The sequence below is a fragment of the Primulina huaijiensis genome, chromosome 7, assembly GCF_012295235.1.
Source record: "Primulina huaijiensis isolate GDHJ02 chromosome 7, ASM1229523v2, whole genome shotgun sequence".
In the NCBI taxonomy this organism is placed as follows: domain Eukaryota; kingdom Viridiplantae; phylum Streptophyta; class Magnoliopsida; order Lamiales; family Gesneriaceae; genus Primulina; species Primulina huaijiensis.
Window position 1 is genome coordinate 16,257,994 of NC_133312.1, and position 15,859 is coordinate 16,273,852.

General features: G+C 37.2%; 1 protein-coding gene across 1 annotated transcript; it reads right to left on the reverse strand.

Annotated features, from left to right (window-relative positions):
- Positions 1-9,719: 9,719 nt before the first annotated feature.
- Positions 9,720-13,688, reverse strand: LOC140980257 (glucomannan 4-beta-mannosyltransferase 2-like). Its single transcript, XM_073445985.1, has 9 exons — positions 13,182-13,688; positions 12,237-12,335; positions 11,764-12,016; positions 11,487-11,597; positions 11,186-11,322; positions 10,976-11,089; positions 10,563-10,765; positions 10,238-10,447; positions 9,720-10,097 (listed from the first exon to the last, which is right to left on the reverse strand). Exons 1-9 carry the CDS (start codon positions 13,512-13,514, stop codon positions 9,935-9,937), a joined length of 1,623 nt encoding a protein of 540 aa, XP_073302086.1. The 5' UTR covers positions 13,515-13,688; the 3' UTR covers positions 9,720-9,934.
- Between the last annotated feature and the right edge of the window lie 2,171 nt (positions 13,689-15,859).

Here is a 15,859-nt window from a genome sequence, read left to right on the forward strand (position 1 = left end):
TCATGTTATATTTAAGTCGCAGCGAGCCTGGGAACGATCCAACCCATTTGGTAAAATTAATACAGTACATTTAATTACGTTATTTAATTATATTACGTGCATAAAAATAGAAATTATTCATTTTTTAGATTTATGTGATATTGCTTGTGGCCATTGTACCATTGTGGGATTATCACTTCACCCGGTCGCCAGTTACCGGTCAGTTCAGTTTTGTACCACCCAATATACTGTGGCATTAGTGTGATCAGACGATTAGTATTCACCCGGTCGTCAGTTACCGGTCCCGGTCGTCAGTTACCGGTCAGTTCAGTTCAGTTCAGTGCAGTTCATGGGGCCACTTTCGTAGAACATAATCTCAATAAAATTATCATCCAGGCCATTTTATTACAGAGCTCTATTGAGCTAACGGTTCACTTATGATTTTCAGTTCAGTTATGCACGTATTTATAATTATCCATGATAAGATATTTACAGTTCAGTTATGCAAGTACTATAATTCCTCATGACATGATATTTTCACTTCGCATGCAATTTTATTATTATCTATTTACTTGTTATTTACGATATATGCATGCTGAGTCTTTAGATTCACTAGACTTGATTGTTGTAGGTACTGATGATGTCGGAACCGAGGGCGGGGACCAGTGAGCTAGCTTGGGTCGACAGTAGTGGAACCCGAGGACCTCATTTTTAGCATTTTCAATTTTTTTTGGCTCAAACATTTTATCTCTCGTCGAATTATTTTAAATTGTTACTTTGCAAACATTAAATTCTTCCGCTGCTATTTTTTTAAACATTAAACATTATTTGTCAGTTTATCTATGAATGAGACGTTGTAATTATTTAAAAGAAAATTTTTTAATTTTTCCGCAAATTTTCAAGTACGAATTTAGAGGCCTCTACAGGTGGTATCAGAGCAATGATTCTGTAAAGGGTTGCACTACTACTGACCTCGAGAAGCTCACGAAGTCACGTCTTCGGTCTGTAAGTTTTACATTCATGCATTTTATTTAAAGCCGGAATTATTTTAACTGCATGTTCTCATGAAGTATTTTACGTTCAGATTTTAATCGTTCAGTATTTATTTACATTTAAATAAATTATGGAATTATGCATGTTGGTTACGTATGGGTTATATATGGAACAGTATGCCTCCTAGACGCCAAGTTGGACGCCCGAGAGGTGATGATGAGCCTCGTCATGAGGACAGGGAGGAGCAGAGACAGGAGGGGAACGGACCTCCACCCCCTCCACCAAATATGAATGTCCAGATGCTAGCTGGGATGACTCAGTTCTTCGCACAGTTTGCGGGGAACAATGCTGTGGCGATCAGGCCGACAGGGCCTGAGGCTGTCTACGAGAGATTCATGAAGATGCATCCTAAGAAGTTTTCAAGGACGACGGACCCCATGATTGCCGAGGGCTGGATCAAGTCCCTCGAGGTTATCTTCGAGTTCACGGAGCTTGGAGATGCAGACAGAGTCCGATGTGCCACCTACTTATTCGGAGGAGATGCCCGCTTATGGTGGGAAGGAGCATCAGTAGCTCTGAACTTGGCTACGCTGAGTTGGGCGCGCTTCACGGAGGTATTCTACTCCAAATATTTTACTGAGGAAGTGCGCACCAGGTTGACCACTGAGTCCAGGAGCCTGAGACAGGGAGATCTGACTGTTACGGAGTTCATCCGTAAGTTTGAGAGGGGTTGTCATTTTGTACCCCTGATCGCGAATGATGCCAAGGCTAAGTTAATGCATTTCTTGGTGGGTTTACGGCCGATCTTGCGCCGTGATGTTAGGGTATCTGGCCCTACTACTTATGAGGTCGCTGTCTCCAGAGCTCTAGCCGCAGAGCAGGATCAGCGTTATATCGAGAGAGATCGCCAGGGCAAGCGCCCAGTCCAGGAACCGCACCGCCCTCCTCCTCAGCAGCATCAGCACCAGGATAAGAGGCCTTATCACGGCTCGCCCAGAAATAGAGGAGGACCACAGCAGCAGCAGGGACGTGCCGTCCCGAGGACTTTTGAGCACCAAGTCTGTCCCAAGTGCTCACGCCGCCATCCTGGAACATGCATGTATGGCTCAGGGAAGTGTTATAAGTGTGGTAGCTCAGACCACATGCTACAGCAGTGCCCCCGGAAGAATCTGCCTACCCAAGGCAGGGTATTTGCTCTCCATGCAGCGGAAACGAACCCCGATACCATGCTTATGACAGGTACCTTTAAGCTTTAAATTTATATTTGGGATTTAATGTTTTGGGTGAGGTTTTGAACATAGTATTGCAATAGGATTGCATGCTCTACTCTGTATTATTTTGGAGAATTTACGAACTTTGGCCTTTGCATGTCTATAAGTTAGTTTTGTGATTATTGGGTTCAGCCTAGTGTTCTGACCTTTCAAGGAGAATTTTCATAGCTGGCTCAGCTACAAAAGCCCTGATAGATTCATGGGGCTACTCACTCATTTATGTCTGAGGTCTTTGCGAATTTTCTCAAAGTTAAGACCGTTGGGCTAGATGTAGCCTACTCAGTGGTACTGCCTTTGGGAGAGGAGATGACAGCCACCAATGTGATCCGAGACATAGATCTGGAGCTACGTGGCAACCTTGTTTATGCGGATCTGATTGTCTTGCCGATGCCAGAGTACGACATCGTATTAGGCATGGATTGGCTATTGCGGAACAGAGTGTTGATAGACTTCCAGCGGAGCTCTGTTCTAGTCCGACCGCCTGGGCTGACACAGTTCTTATTTGAGCCGGACATGTACTTTCCCTTACCGCGCATTATTCCTTATGTCCAGGCTAGGAAGCTCATGCATAGAGGGTGTCGAGCGTTTTTAGCAACTTTTATATCTGTCCCCGAGACACCTAGTCAGTTAACCGCAGATGTTCCGATTGTTAGAGATTTCTTAGACGTTTTTCGTGAGGACGTTTCCGGTATGCCACCCGAGAGAGAGGTGGAGTTTTCTATTGAACTTATGCCAGGTACGGTACGAATCTCAAAAGCACCGTACCGACTAGCGCCGACAGAGATGGCAGAGCTGAAGAAGCAGATTCAGGAACTTCTCGACAAGGAGTTCATTCGACCGAGTTTCTCACCATGGGGCGCGCCAGTCTTGTTTGTGAAGAAGAAGGATGGGTCCATGAGACTATGTATTGACTACCGGGAGTTGAACAGGGTGACAGTAAAAAACAAATACCCACTTCCGAGGATTGAAGATCTATTCGACCAGTTGCAGGGAGCTTCGGTATTCTCCAAGATTGATCTGCGTTCCGGTTATCACCAGTTGAGGGTGAAAGACGCTGATGTTTCTAAGACTGCGTTTAGGACTCGTTATGGCCACTACGAGTTCCTTGTGATTCCGTTCGGTTTGACGAATGCGCCAGCGATTTTCATGGATCTCATGAATCGCGTATTTCAGCCATATCTTGATCAGTTTGTGATAGTGTTCATCGATGACATTCTCGTCTACTCGAAGAATCAAGAGGATCACGACAGACATCTGACCACAGTGTTGCAGACCTTGCAGAAACACAAGTTATTCGCAAAGTTCAGTAAGTGCGAATTCCGGTTGGAGAAGGTGGCGTTCTTAGGCCACATTGTTTCTAGAAGTGGTATTGAGGTAGACCCAACGAAAGTTGCGGCAGTCAGAGACTGGGTTGTGCCGCAGAATGCATCCGAGATCCGCAGTTTTCTGAGCTTAGCAGGATATTACCGAAAGTTCATTCAGGGATTTTCCTCCATCGCAGTTCCACTCACAACATTGACCAAGAAGAATGTGAAATTTGTGTGGAGCGATGAGTGCCAGAGGAGCTTCGATACTTTGAAGCAAGCTCTTATCGCAGCACCAGTTTTGGCCATGCCATCAGGGCCCGGTGAGTTTGTTCTATATACCGATGCTTCGAAGCTCGGTCTTGGCGCAATATTGATGCAGCACGGGAAGGTGATAGCATATGCTTCTCGTCAGTTGAAGACTCACGAGAAGAATTACCCTACCCATGACCTAGATTTGGCAGCCGTTGTATTTGCTTTGAAGATCTGGAGGCATTATCTGTATGGAGAGAAGTGCTAGATCTTTACCAACCATAAGAGCCTCAAGTATTTCTTTAAGCAAAAAGAGCTGAATATGCGTCAGAGGCTATGGTTGGAGCTTGTGAAAGATTATGATTGTGACATTAGCTACCACCTGGGTAAGGCTAATGTAGTCGCGGATGCATTGAGCAGGAAAGTTGCAGTGATGGCCCATCTGACGATTCAGAGACCTCTTCAGTCTGAGATGCAGAGGTTTGATCTTGAAGCATATCCTCAAGGTAGAGTTCCCCGTCTATCTACCTTGACTATCCAGTCTTCTCTCATTGACCGTATTCGCAGTAGTCAGCCAGCAGATGAGCAGTTGGCAAAGTGGAAGCAACGAGATGAGGCCAAGGGCAGTGTCTTGTATTCAGTTAGTGACGGTATTGTGAGATACCGAGACAGGATATGGGTTCCTAGCAGTGATTCTATTTGAGCAGATATTCTATCAGAGGCCCATATGTCGCCGTACTCTATTCATCCAGGGAGTACGAAGATGTACAAAGACCTGCAGTTATTGTACTGGTGGCCAGGAATGAAGAAGGATATCAGACGCTTTGTATCCGAGTGTCTACTTGTCAGTTAGTGAAGGCAGAGCATCAGAAACCAGCAGGTTTGCTCAAGCCTCTTCCTATTCCCGAGTGGAAGTGGGAGAATGTTACCATGGACTTTGTGACCGGTTTACCGAAGTCAGTCAGAGGATCTAATGCTATCTGGGTGATTGTCGATCGTCTTACCAAATCAGCGCACTTCTTGCCTATCAAGATGACTTTCACCATGATTCAGTATGCTGAGTTGTATATCCGGGAGATAGTCCGACTTCATGGTATTCCAGTTTCTATCGTGTCTGACAGAGACCCCAGATTCACTTCCTCATTTTGGAAGAGTTTGCATTCGACGATGGGTACGAAGTTGTTGTTTAGCACAGCTTTCCACCCTCAGACAGACGGGCAGTCAGAGCGAGTTATTCAGATTTTGGAGGACCTTCTCCGTGCTTGTGTTATCGATTTCTCCGGGAGTTGGGAGTCGAACTTGCCATTAGTAGAGTCCACCTATAACAACAGCTTTCAGTCGTCTATAGGAATGGCTCCGTATGAAGCATTATATGGTCGCAAGTGTAGATCTCCTGTTCATTGGGATGAGGTAGGAGAGAGAGCCGAGTTGGGCCCAGAGATTATTCAGCAGATCGTCGATGTAGTAGCCCAGATCCATGACAGGATGAGGACTGCTCAGAGTCGACAGTAGAGTTATGCGGACCAGCGGAGGAGAGATTTAGAGTTCGCCGTGGGCGACCATGAATTTGTGAAAATGGCACCTATGAAGGGTGTCATGCGATTTGGGAAGACAGGAAAGCTCAGTCTGAGATTCATTGGCCCATTTGAGATCCTCGACAGAGTTGGGACGCTAGCTTATCGTGTTGCTCTTCCGTCAAATCTGGCCGGAGTACACAATGTGTTCCACGTCTCTATGCTGAGGAAGTATATGGCGAATCCTTCGCATGTCTTGAACTTTGAGCCGTTGTAGCTTACTCCGAACCTGTCTTATGAAGAAACACCAGTGCAGATCTTAGACAGACAGGAGAAGAAGCTTCGGAACAAGCGAGTCAAAGTCAAATGGCTTACCATTCAGAGGAGGAAGCTACGTGGGAGTTTGAACCAGAGATGAAGAGTCGTTATCTCGAGTTATTCGATAAGTTTTAATTTCGAGGACGAAATTTCTTTTAAGGGGGGGAGAGCTGTAGAACCCGTAATCTCGACTACGTATAAGCCATGCATAATTTCTAGCATTTTAAATTAAAATGATTTTATTGCATTAGTATTTATATTCCTTTCTTTAAATTTAATTATTTTATGCAGTAGTTTAGTTGCTATCCTTTTCAGTTAATTAAGTGAGGTCGGACCGGAGTTGGAGTATTGAGATGCAATTTAAAATTAAGAAAACATTCCTAAAATTTATTTAAGATAAATAATAAGTTAATTTAATGTAAAATAATGTTTAAGGGATTATTTAAAGTAATTTAAAATATTTAGCCATGCATGCAAGACAAAGTTAGTCCTTAATTAATTTATTAATTCACTAAAATATTTAATGGGTAGATAAAACACTAGAGCTTTAAAATTCAATAATTAATAAATATTTCCCCTCCATTTTAATAGCAATTTTCGGCCACCCCATTAGGATATTTAAAAATATTGTCAACTCTCCATCTTTAAGTCTTTCCTTAATCTTTTCTTGGAGATAAATCCCCCACCTTTTAATCAATAAAAATTATTAGTTAAACAATTCCCTACCCTCAATTTTTATTTGAAAATTTCGAAAATCACCATTTAAGATTTAAATAAAATTTGACAACTCACAACTTTGATTTCATTTCCTTATCCCTTTTCTGGGTAGATAATCTCTCAAATTTTAATCCTCAATAATTAAACAATTAAGCAATATTCCACCCCATTTTTAAGAGTTAAAAATCGGCCCCTCCCCCTTTGATAGATTTAAATTTGGTTGTCCATTCATTTCTTTATTATCTTTCCTTAATCTTTCTTTTCTAGGAAGATATTCTCCCCACCTTTTTTAAACACTAACAAATAATTAATCAAGCAATTTTCTCCCTTTTACCTAGACTCTAAATTCGACCAAGTGCACCCTAGAATTATCCCTCAAAATATTTTGATATCATCCTATTTCCTTATCTCTCAAATTCAAAAGATAGCAAAGATTATTTGCTCCCTTTATCATGCAATCTTCCTTCATTTTTCCCTAGACTTTCCCTCATTTCCCTAACCCTTTCTCCCACCATTATCACCGAAATTCAGAGCTAAACTCAGTGTAAAAATCGTGAGTTACTAGGGAGCAAACAAGAGAGAAAAGTTAAAACAAGAAGCACTCTGTCTCCTCCGCGCCGCGTCGTGTTTTCTTTTGTGTTCTTCAAAACAAAAAAATTCCAGGCATGCATATAGCCTTCTTTTTCTCTTCAATCAAGTTGTATATTCATTTTTTTAAACCATTATGTGTGCTTGAATCAGGAAAACCGAAATATGACAACACCATTTTCGAAAAACCTGCACAGAAATATTTCGGCCCTCCCATGCACTTCACGGCTTGGTTGTTTTTGTTGATGTACAGGTGGGCTCGATTCCTAGGCTCCCAAGGCTGCTTATGGTCATGTCCTAGGGGATGTTAGGGTCAAGTTTGATTAAGGGTTCAAGTTCCAAAACCGTGATTTAGATGCTCCAATCCGCAAGCATGAAACAAGTGCCATTTTCGAATCACTTTTGCTGTCAATAGATTGCGTGGGTTAGTGTTCGAGTCTTGGCTGGCCAAGGGCCGATAGCCATGGCTGGGACCCTTCCCTAGCAAGCATAGGACGTGGTCAAGTCAGCTTTAAGTGGCTTGAGACACGTCCCAAGTCGTTTGGACAGCAACAACGCAAGTCCCATTCGGTTTCTGTTGTCTGATTTTTTTCAGTATGTATGAGTTGGGTTTCGGTTTTGTTGGGTTGTGTGGATCTTGGTTGGCTTCTAGTCCTTAACCATGGTTCACACCATACCTCTTGATGTCTAGATCATGCCACCCATTTGGTAAAATTAATACAGGACATTTAATTACGTTATTTAATTATATTACGTGCATAAAAATAGAAATTATTCATTTTTGAGATTTATGTGATATTTCTTGTGGCCATTGTACCATTGTGGGATTATCACTTCACCCGGTCCCAGTTACCAGTCAGTTCAATTTTGTACCACCCAGTATACTGTGGCATTAGTCTGATCAGACGATTAGTATTCACCTGATCGTCAGTTACCGGTCAGTTCAGTTCAGTTCAGTGCAGTTCATGAGGCCAGTTGTGTATAACATAATCTCAACAAAATTATCATCCAGGCTATTTTATTACAGAGCTCTATTGAGCTAACGGTTCACTTATGATTTTCAGTTTAGTTATGCACGTATTTATAATTATCCATGATAAGATATTTACAGTTCAGTTATGCAAGTACTATAATTCCGCATGACATGATATTTTCACTTCGCATGCAATTTTATTATTATCTATTTACTTGTTATTTACGATATATGCATGCTGAGTCTTTAGACTCACTAGACTCGATTCTTGTAGGTACTGATGATGTCGAAACCGAGGGCGGGGACCAGTGAGCTAGCTTGGGTCGGCAGTAGTGGAACCCGAGGACCTCATTTTTAGCATTTTCGATTTTTTTGGGCTCAAACATTTTATCTCTCGTCGAATTATTTTAAATTGTTACTTTGCAAACATTAAATTCTTCCGCTGCTATTTTTTTAAACATTAAACATTATTTGTCAGTTTATCTATGAATGAGACGTTGTAATTATTTAAAAGAAATTTTTTTAATTTTTCCGTAAATTTTCAAGTACGAATTTAGAGGCCTCTACATAAATAATTTTCGAGAAAATTAGGAATTTATCTTGAAATGGTTAAGAAATTTGGGGACTTGTTTAGCAATAAGTGAGAATTGAATAATTTAAATGATAGAAATTTTCGATGATTTAGACTTGAAGGGATATTTAGAACTTTGAAATATCTGAGTATTATGTTGTAAAGATTGGTAATCAAGAGTACTGTATGATGAATCAATATTGGGCTTGAAAAATTTAAAGCGTTAGTGAAATAATGCTGTGACAAATTAAGAATTTAGATTGATAACAATTTGAGGTAAAAAGGATCAATTAGTTAAGTTATAAGTTTAGACATTAAGTTAAATTATTTTTAGGAACTTAAGGTTTGTTGTAGCATAAGTTTTAATCATGATCTTAAGAGTTGAAATTATACCTTTGCTATGGTTAAATTTTTCTAGAAAGTTGGGCATGACTGAGGATTAGGTCATTTGATGGAAGCAAGTAAGAAGTGAGTTAGACACCTTGTCTTGAAGAATTTTTGAAGGCCATTAAGAAATTTAGGATTAAGTGGATATGAGTGTTGGAATTAGGTTATTTAAGACTACTTGGGTTGTGTAAGTTTGAATTTCAAGTTTATGAAATAGGTGTTCATACGGAAATTTTGGGTGAAATAAAAACAAAATTGAGTTAGTTGTGTTCAACATAGGTTACCAATGAACGAATATTAAGATTTTTATCGAGTAAGAAAATCTAAAACCTTGATATGAGAATTCTAGAATTCTATGTGTTATAATTTAAGTTGATTTATTAGAGCCAGTCCATTATTATCAGAGGAAAACTTATTAAATTTTATAAGCTAGTATTAGTTAAGCATTAATGATGCGTAAGAATGCGACTTTTGTTGCTATGAGGAAGGTCCAAATGTCTTAGACCTCAACTATATTGTAATTGAGAAGGAAATAGTTTAAGCATGTAATTAAGGCTAGAAGGGCTTTATTATATAGGTAGAAGATCGATATTGTATATTTGGGTTTTATGGATTAACGTTACTTGAGGTTTAAGATTTGCAACAATTTAATATTTGGGATGTATATAGATAGTTAAGTTACGTAAGTTTGGTGCCGTAAGATAAATATTCGATTTAAGGATCTTAGGCTAATATTATTATGGGGTTGAGATGAAGATTAACTTTTAAGTGTATTATCGAATATAGAAGTCGATATGTAAATCTTTATCTGTAAATTTTGGTGCAAATTCCGAGAGAGGCTGTATCGAAGTATACCCAAAACACAAATGCCATATTTATACAAGAATACCAACTAGTTTTTTCACTTCAAAATGATATTCAAACTCCAAGCGCCTTATAATTGTTCTAACTTCTAATGATTACTCTAGAAAAAAACTTTAGAAAATTACATTATTATTAACAAATAATAATATTCTTGATGTCTCTACCTCCCTCAAATTCATTCTTCCTCGAGCCTTAATATCACGTCACATATTTTTTAGGCCAAAGCAGCTAAATCCAGCAAGTATTAAGAAGATCACTTGAAGGAACATGTATATGTAGTAATAGTATTGTTTTCGATGATAGACGAAGCCATACCATCCACATGCTAATAGAAACACTGCAATCACAATCTCTGGTAGCAATATTCTGAAACATAAGAGAAATTTATCAAGTCATTTTATACTTTCTAATATAGATTTGCAGATTAAATAAAAATTGCATGAATGAATATTGATTATTCTATTCAAAGTACATCATATATATACATAGTTATGAATAAAAATTACCTGTCTTTGAGGGCTTTGAATCGTATTCTATGGTGTTTTTGTGTAGTTGATTCAGTGTTGGTTTTATTGTTGAGTGAGTCTCCAAGCTTTTCGGTCACAACCCATTCGTTGACACTTTTAGCTCGGAACAACCCGACGAATATAGCCTTTGTTCGGCGAAAAGACATTGCCGTTTCAAAAAGGATCCAATGTAAAATAAGATAGATTGACCTGAGAATTTTCAAAGAAGATGGGAGCACTAAAAAGATGTGTTTATTTTTTTAAAAAAACAGAGAAACTAAATTAGAAGTCTAAAGTTAAAAAAGCAAACATTGGAAGACCTTACCTTGGAGTTCCAAAGAGTGTGTTAACCCCCGTGATGAAGCAAGGAGCTAAAATGGCACCATCTTTCCGGATAACGACTTCGGGGAACAGAATCGTCAATGGCAGAACCACACAATAAAACAAGAATATGAAGACATGGCCGACCACCTTTCGGACAAAGAAGAAACTAAGCATCATGTAAAGTTTCTTCTTCAATGACACCTTCTGTAAAATCACACAACAGGGAAAAAAAAATTAGTTTGGGCAAATTGTATATTTACTACTCAGAAAGTCAAAAGACTTCGAAACTCCAATGTAAACCGAATTAATCTTTTAAAATACAGTGTTTTTAAATCACAAGCATAAAGAAATGCAATCATCCCATTATAATTTGCAAGATTTTCCCTACAAAAGTAAATTTATGGCCAAACCAACCTTGTTAATGGCAATTTGAATGATAGTGGTCCTAAACAAATTGGCTGGAGCACAAAACCATCGATGCTGCTGAGAACGGTAGGATTTTATTGAACTAGGAAGTTCACTTTTCACCTATTTTTTAATTCATGAAAAAAAAAGATAAAATATTATTATAGAATTAATAAATATAAACAAGACCAAAATATTAAATTTAATTTATTTAAAAACCTGAAGATCTCCTAGGTAAAGAAATTCCCAACCCTTAAGCCCCGCCCGTACAGAAAGATCCATGTCTTCTGCTGTGGTTCTCCAATCCCACCCACCAGCATCATTCATTGCATTAATTCTCCATATTCCACCACTTCCTATAGTTGTTATATATAACAAGAATCAAAATCAGGATCAGAAAAAATAGTATGAATTGTGGCCATAGCTAGGATTCTCAAACATAAAAGGTTTCGTGCCCTTTAATCGACTTTACACAACAATCGCGAAACCAATTTGCCCTTTATATGATTTAAGTACTCACCGTTGAATCCGAAAAATCCATAGCCAGATGAACCAACTTCTTGTTCAAATCTGAAATGGAAGTCCAATGACATTTCCTGCAATCTTGTCAACACACACGCATCTGCATTTACTGGCAAAAAAACAAAAGACAAAATATTACTTATCGTTTTTCCTCTAGGAACTATTCTTGAACAACAAATTGAAAAGAAAAATTTTTAAAGTAACAATTTTTTCAATTCAGAAAGGAAAAACTTCATGATTTAGTTATCTTATAACATGGACTCCAATCAACTTACCAAATCTCCAACGAGCTTGCACGAGACCAATTTCGGGGTTGTGCACGAGAAATGGTATGGCTCGCCTCAGAAAGTCCGGTTCTGGTTGAAAATCGACGTCGAATATGGCTACATATTCACATTGTTTGACATAATCTTGCTCCATGCCTTGTTTAAGAGCTCCAGCTTTGTAACCCTCCCTGGTGTCCCTTGCTTGGTATCTAATATTAATGCCTTCGTTTGCCCACCTAATACATTCTTTCTCAATCATACCCTACAAACATGTTCTCTGTCAAAACTAATCAAAAGTGAAAGCTCAAGAAAAAATAATTATTTTGACAATTATAGGCAAGGTTAAAGGCACTATTGATTCGAATCGAAATTTAAGTTAAAGCAAGTTGTTTTCAGTATGAAATTTTTAGAATATTTATTCAAAATTATTTGGAATCTTGTTAATTGGAAGAAAAGGAAATATATGCATGATGCATGTGTACCTTGTTCGCTTGATCAGAGGAGTCATCGAGTACTTGAATCAATAGCTTATCGGCAGGCCAGGAGAATTTACACGCTGCACCAATTGACAGCTTGTGAACCTAAACCAAGCCCAAAACAAGTAAAAAGCTAAACATTTTACGTTTATAAGATGGAAAATCAAATGTATTTTTATTAAAAGTTCAAAATATTGCTTGCCCTACTTTAAAAAAGAAATATCCATAGTCACTCGAACTCCCTAGTCATAGTCGCTATTTTTCATTACATACTTGTAAATCTTTAGACTAGTTAGCAAACTATGTTAGTCAGTCAGGTAAACTGCAAAGCAAAAATTGTGTTCAACAAGCTTTACCAAAAAAATGTTTGTAATGAGAACCGAACTCATGATAATTAGTTAAACGCACGCACATACTCCATTAACTCGAATATGCATGTTCATCGACATTAATGACTTAATAATAACCCTTATCGAGTCATTTATTTTTCAAAGTTGACGTTTAAAAGAGCATCAATATAATAACACAAACAATATGAAGAAAAAATAATATAAATTTATTTATTAGCACTCTTCATGATGAACTTGTGTCATTTTGGTAATGTTCACCAACTTCATAAATTATAATAATAATAATAATAATAATAATAATAATATTAAAAAAAAAAAAGTGCCGACAAAGATGAGATCGAAAAAACACTGAGAGTCGCGTGACGGAAGAAAAGGTAATAAGTTTGACCTGAAAAACTCTTGTGCCCCAATCATTTTCCAAAAGACTTCTTGACTCATTATTATGTAATCAAATTATATTTTATTTAATAATTTAAAATTTATGATTTCGGAGCTGTGATTATTTTAGATATAACATTTGGCACTTGTTTTGTTGAAATATGACAAATGGGATCAAAACGGATTGTTGTAAAAAAAATAAAACTAAATTAAAAAAACAGACCTCAACTTCATTGGCAATGGGAATCTGAACAAGAACAAAGGGGAAAGCCTCACTTCCTCCCTCCAAATCATCCTTAATCTCCTCGAACTTATATCTCTTTTCCGGTTTCTTCCGGAAGAGCTTCAAAAGAACACTCACAATCACCAAATGAAGCCACTCCAGAGACAATAAGAGTGACAGAAACAAGCAAATATAGAGGCAAATTCTGAGCAATGGAACCATAAAAAACAACTTAATGATCCCCAAAATCTGCCCAATTATCTCCGTAATGTCTCCCTCGGTCGATCCCAGAACCCATTCCAGCACTATATTCTTCGCATCAACTTCAACCATTTCTGCTCTGTTTTTATTTCCGACTGCTGTTTTATTTTCCCTGGAGATTATTGGGTTTTATTGGAAGATCAGGAGTATGTCTTGGGTTCTTTAGGTGTCTTCTGTCGTTTTCTATGTATTGAGAATGAAGAGAACGAGAAGCCATGTGGAATTCTCGGGGAGGATGGAGGTTGTGAGTCATTGGTCTCTTTTTGGTTTTTTAATCAAAAATATTATTTAATTTTTCTTTTCCTCCAACAGACTTCATTCACCATTTCTTCCATATATTTTTCAAAATTGTATTAGTTACTTTTGAAAAATTTAACTGCTTCACATGTCAGAATTGAGATTATATTAATGGTCAAATTTGTGACATAAATTTACAAAATACATAAAATATATATATATATATATATTATTTTTATATTTAAAATATTATTATTTACTGATTTTTAAAAAATATTTTGTTTATATAAAAAAATAATTTTTATTATAAATATTAATATGGTGGATTCTTCTAACAAATATTGATTTATGGAATCACCCCACATCACTACTTTAAAATTCACGAGTGTACGTACCTTTTCATTGGCAAAGTCAACAATAAGTTTGACAGAATTTTTTTTTTAAAATAATATAATTTTTTCTATAAAAATATTCAATTTTAATCATTAAGAATTGAGAATTGACAAAAAAAATTACATTTTCTCCGTTAGAAAATATGATTCAATTTTTGTTCACCTATTTGAAAATTTTTATTTTAATTTTTGAAGGAATTTCTCGCGTCTACAAATTAAATATAACTTTATTATGTTAATTATATCAACATTTTTATAAACAAATTAGGGATCAAATTAATCTATCTTATGAAAACGATTTAACTGGTCAGATCATTCAACCAAACGATCGGATCAAAACAATGTAATATTATATAAAAGAATAATTTAATATAGTAAAAATACATATGTTAAATTTAAAAATATTAAGTATATATATAAATAGTAAAAGATATTTGACAGCATTCAATGTGTATTCTTGAATAATCTCATTTTTCAATTATTAAACTATTTCATTTTACCAAGTTCAATATTAGCCAGATTAGTCAACATTTATATGTTTCGATGCAACAACAAGACGTTATTTGTAACAAGTAGATTCTGGAAATTATCCAATAGGATATTTCTTTATAGAAAAAGAATTCTTGATAAACCAGCGTTTATATATGGATGTAGGAGGATCTGTTTGGGCAGTAAGAATTTGATCAATCCCTTTTTCTGCCGTTAAGGCGGAGAACTGAACCAAGAAAAAATAGAATTATATAACCGTACGGGCATCATCTTTAAATGGGTACTATCAGATCAATTCAATAATAGACGCCTGTTTTTTTTTCCACAAGGGCTCGTGATGTCTTTCTACGGGATCGCTGGTTTCTTTATTAGTTCCTATTTGTGGTGCACAATTTCCTCCAATGGTCCCACCGGAGCCGTAGCGAAAGCGACATTATTGATTAGAAATGAATTTTCTAGAATTTGACTCTGAACCACTGAAAGATGCATGCTAGATGCAGAGGCGCATAATAGATCGATATGAACATCGTCAATTCCTTTGAGTTTCATTCTTGCGAACGTACTCCACAGGCGGGATACTTAACGTGTTAACGGCAGAAAAATGGATTGATCAAATTCTATTGAGTTTGACTCAAATAGGTATGAAATGAAGTATTGACATTTTGATAGAATTTTATTTTAGATAATTTATTTATAATTTATTATATTTATTTAATATTTAATTTAAGAAACTCTACCCATCTAAGTAAATATATAACATATAGAAAAGTGGGCTAATTCAACCAATCTTGATTCTTAGAACGTATCGAGTTGACCCCATAAGTGGGACCAAGCATGTTGCCACCAGAAGCCCGTATTTCTTCTCTCAGCCACATGGATAGTTCAATGGCGTTGAGTTTCTCGATCCTTTGACTTAGGATTAGTCAGTTCTATTTCTCGATGGAGGCAGGGAAGGGAAAACTAAGTAATTTTTGCTGGGCCCTTATCGTTTTTTAGGTTCATTAAGATTCTTATTGGTTGGGACTTCACTTCCACTTGACACCTATCGTAATGATAAACTCCCATTTGTCCATATTTCTAGAAACAGTATCTCTTGTTTAGCCCAAGTATCATATTTGGTTATTTACTAAAATCGTCATTTGGAGACGAGATACTGTTGGTCAACCAATTAATGTGACATGAGAGGTACATCAATTATTAAGAAATAACCAAGTGGAAGATTCATTAAACTGTGAAACATTACCCTGCCACAATGTGATGTGCTTCCAATGCCAATAAAAAGTAACCCATCCAATTCTT

Bases quoted from the DNA above. Each gene is read 5' to 3' on its own strand.
- LOC140980257 (XM_073445985.1), bottom strand. From the start codon at position 13,514: ATGGTTGAAGTTGATGCGAAGAATATAGTGCTGGAATGGGTTCTGGGA. The intron at 12,336-13,181 runs GTCTGTTTTTTT...GGCTTGGTTTAG, and splicing joins CCATTGCCAATGAAGTTGAG to GTTCACAAGCTGTCAATTGG. The intron at 10,766-10,975 runs GTTGGTTTGGCC...GTGATTTTACAG, and splicing joins TTCAAATTGCCATTAACAAG to AAGGTGTCATTGAAGAAGAA.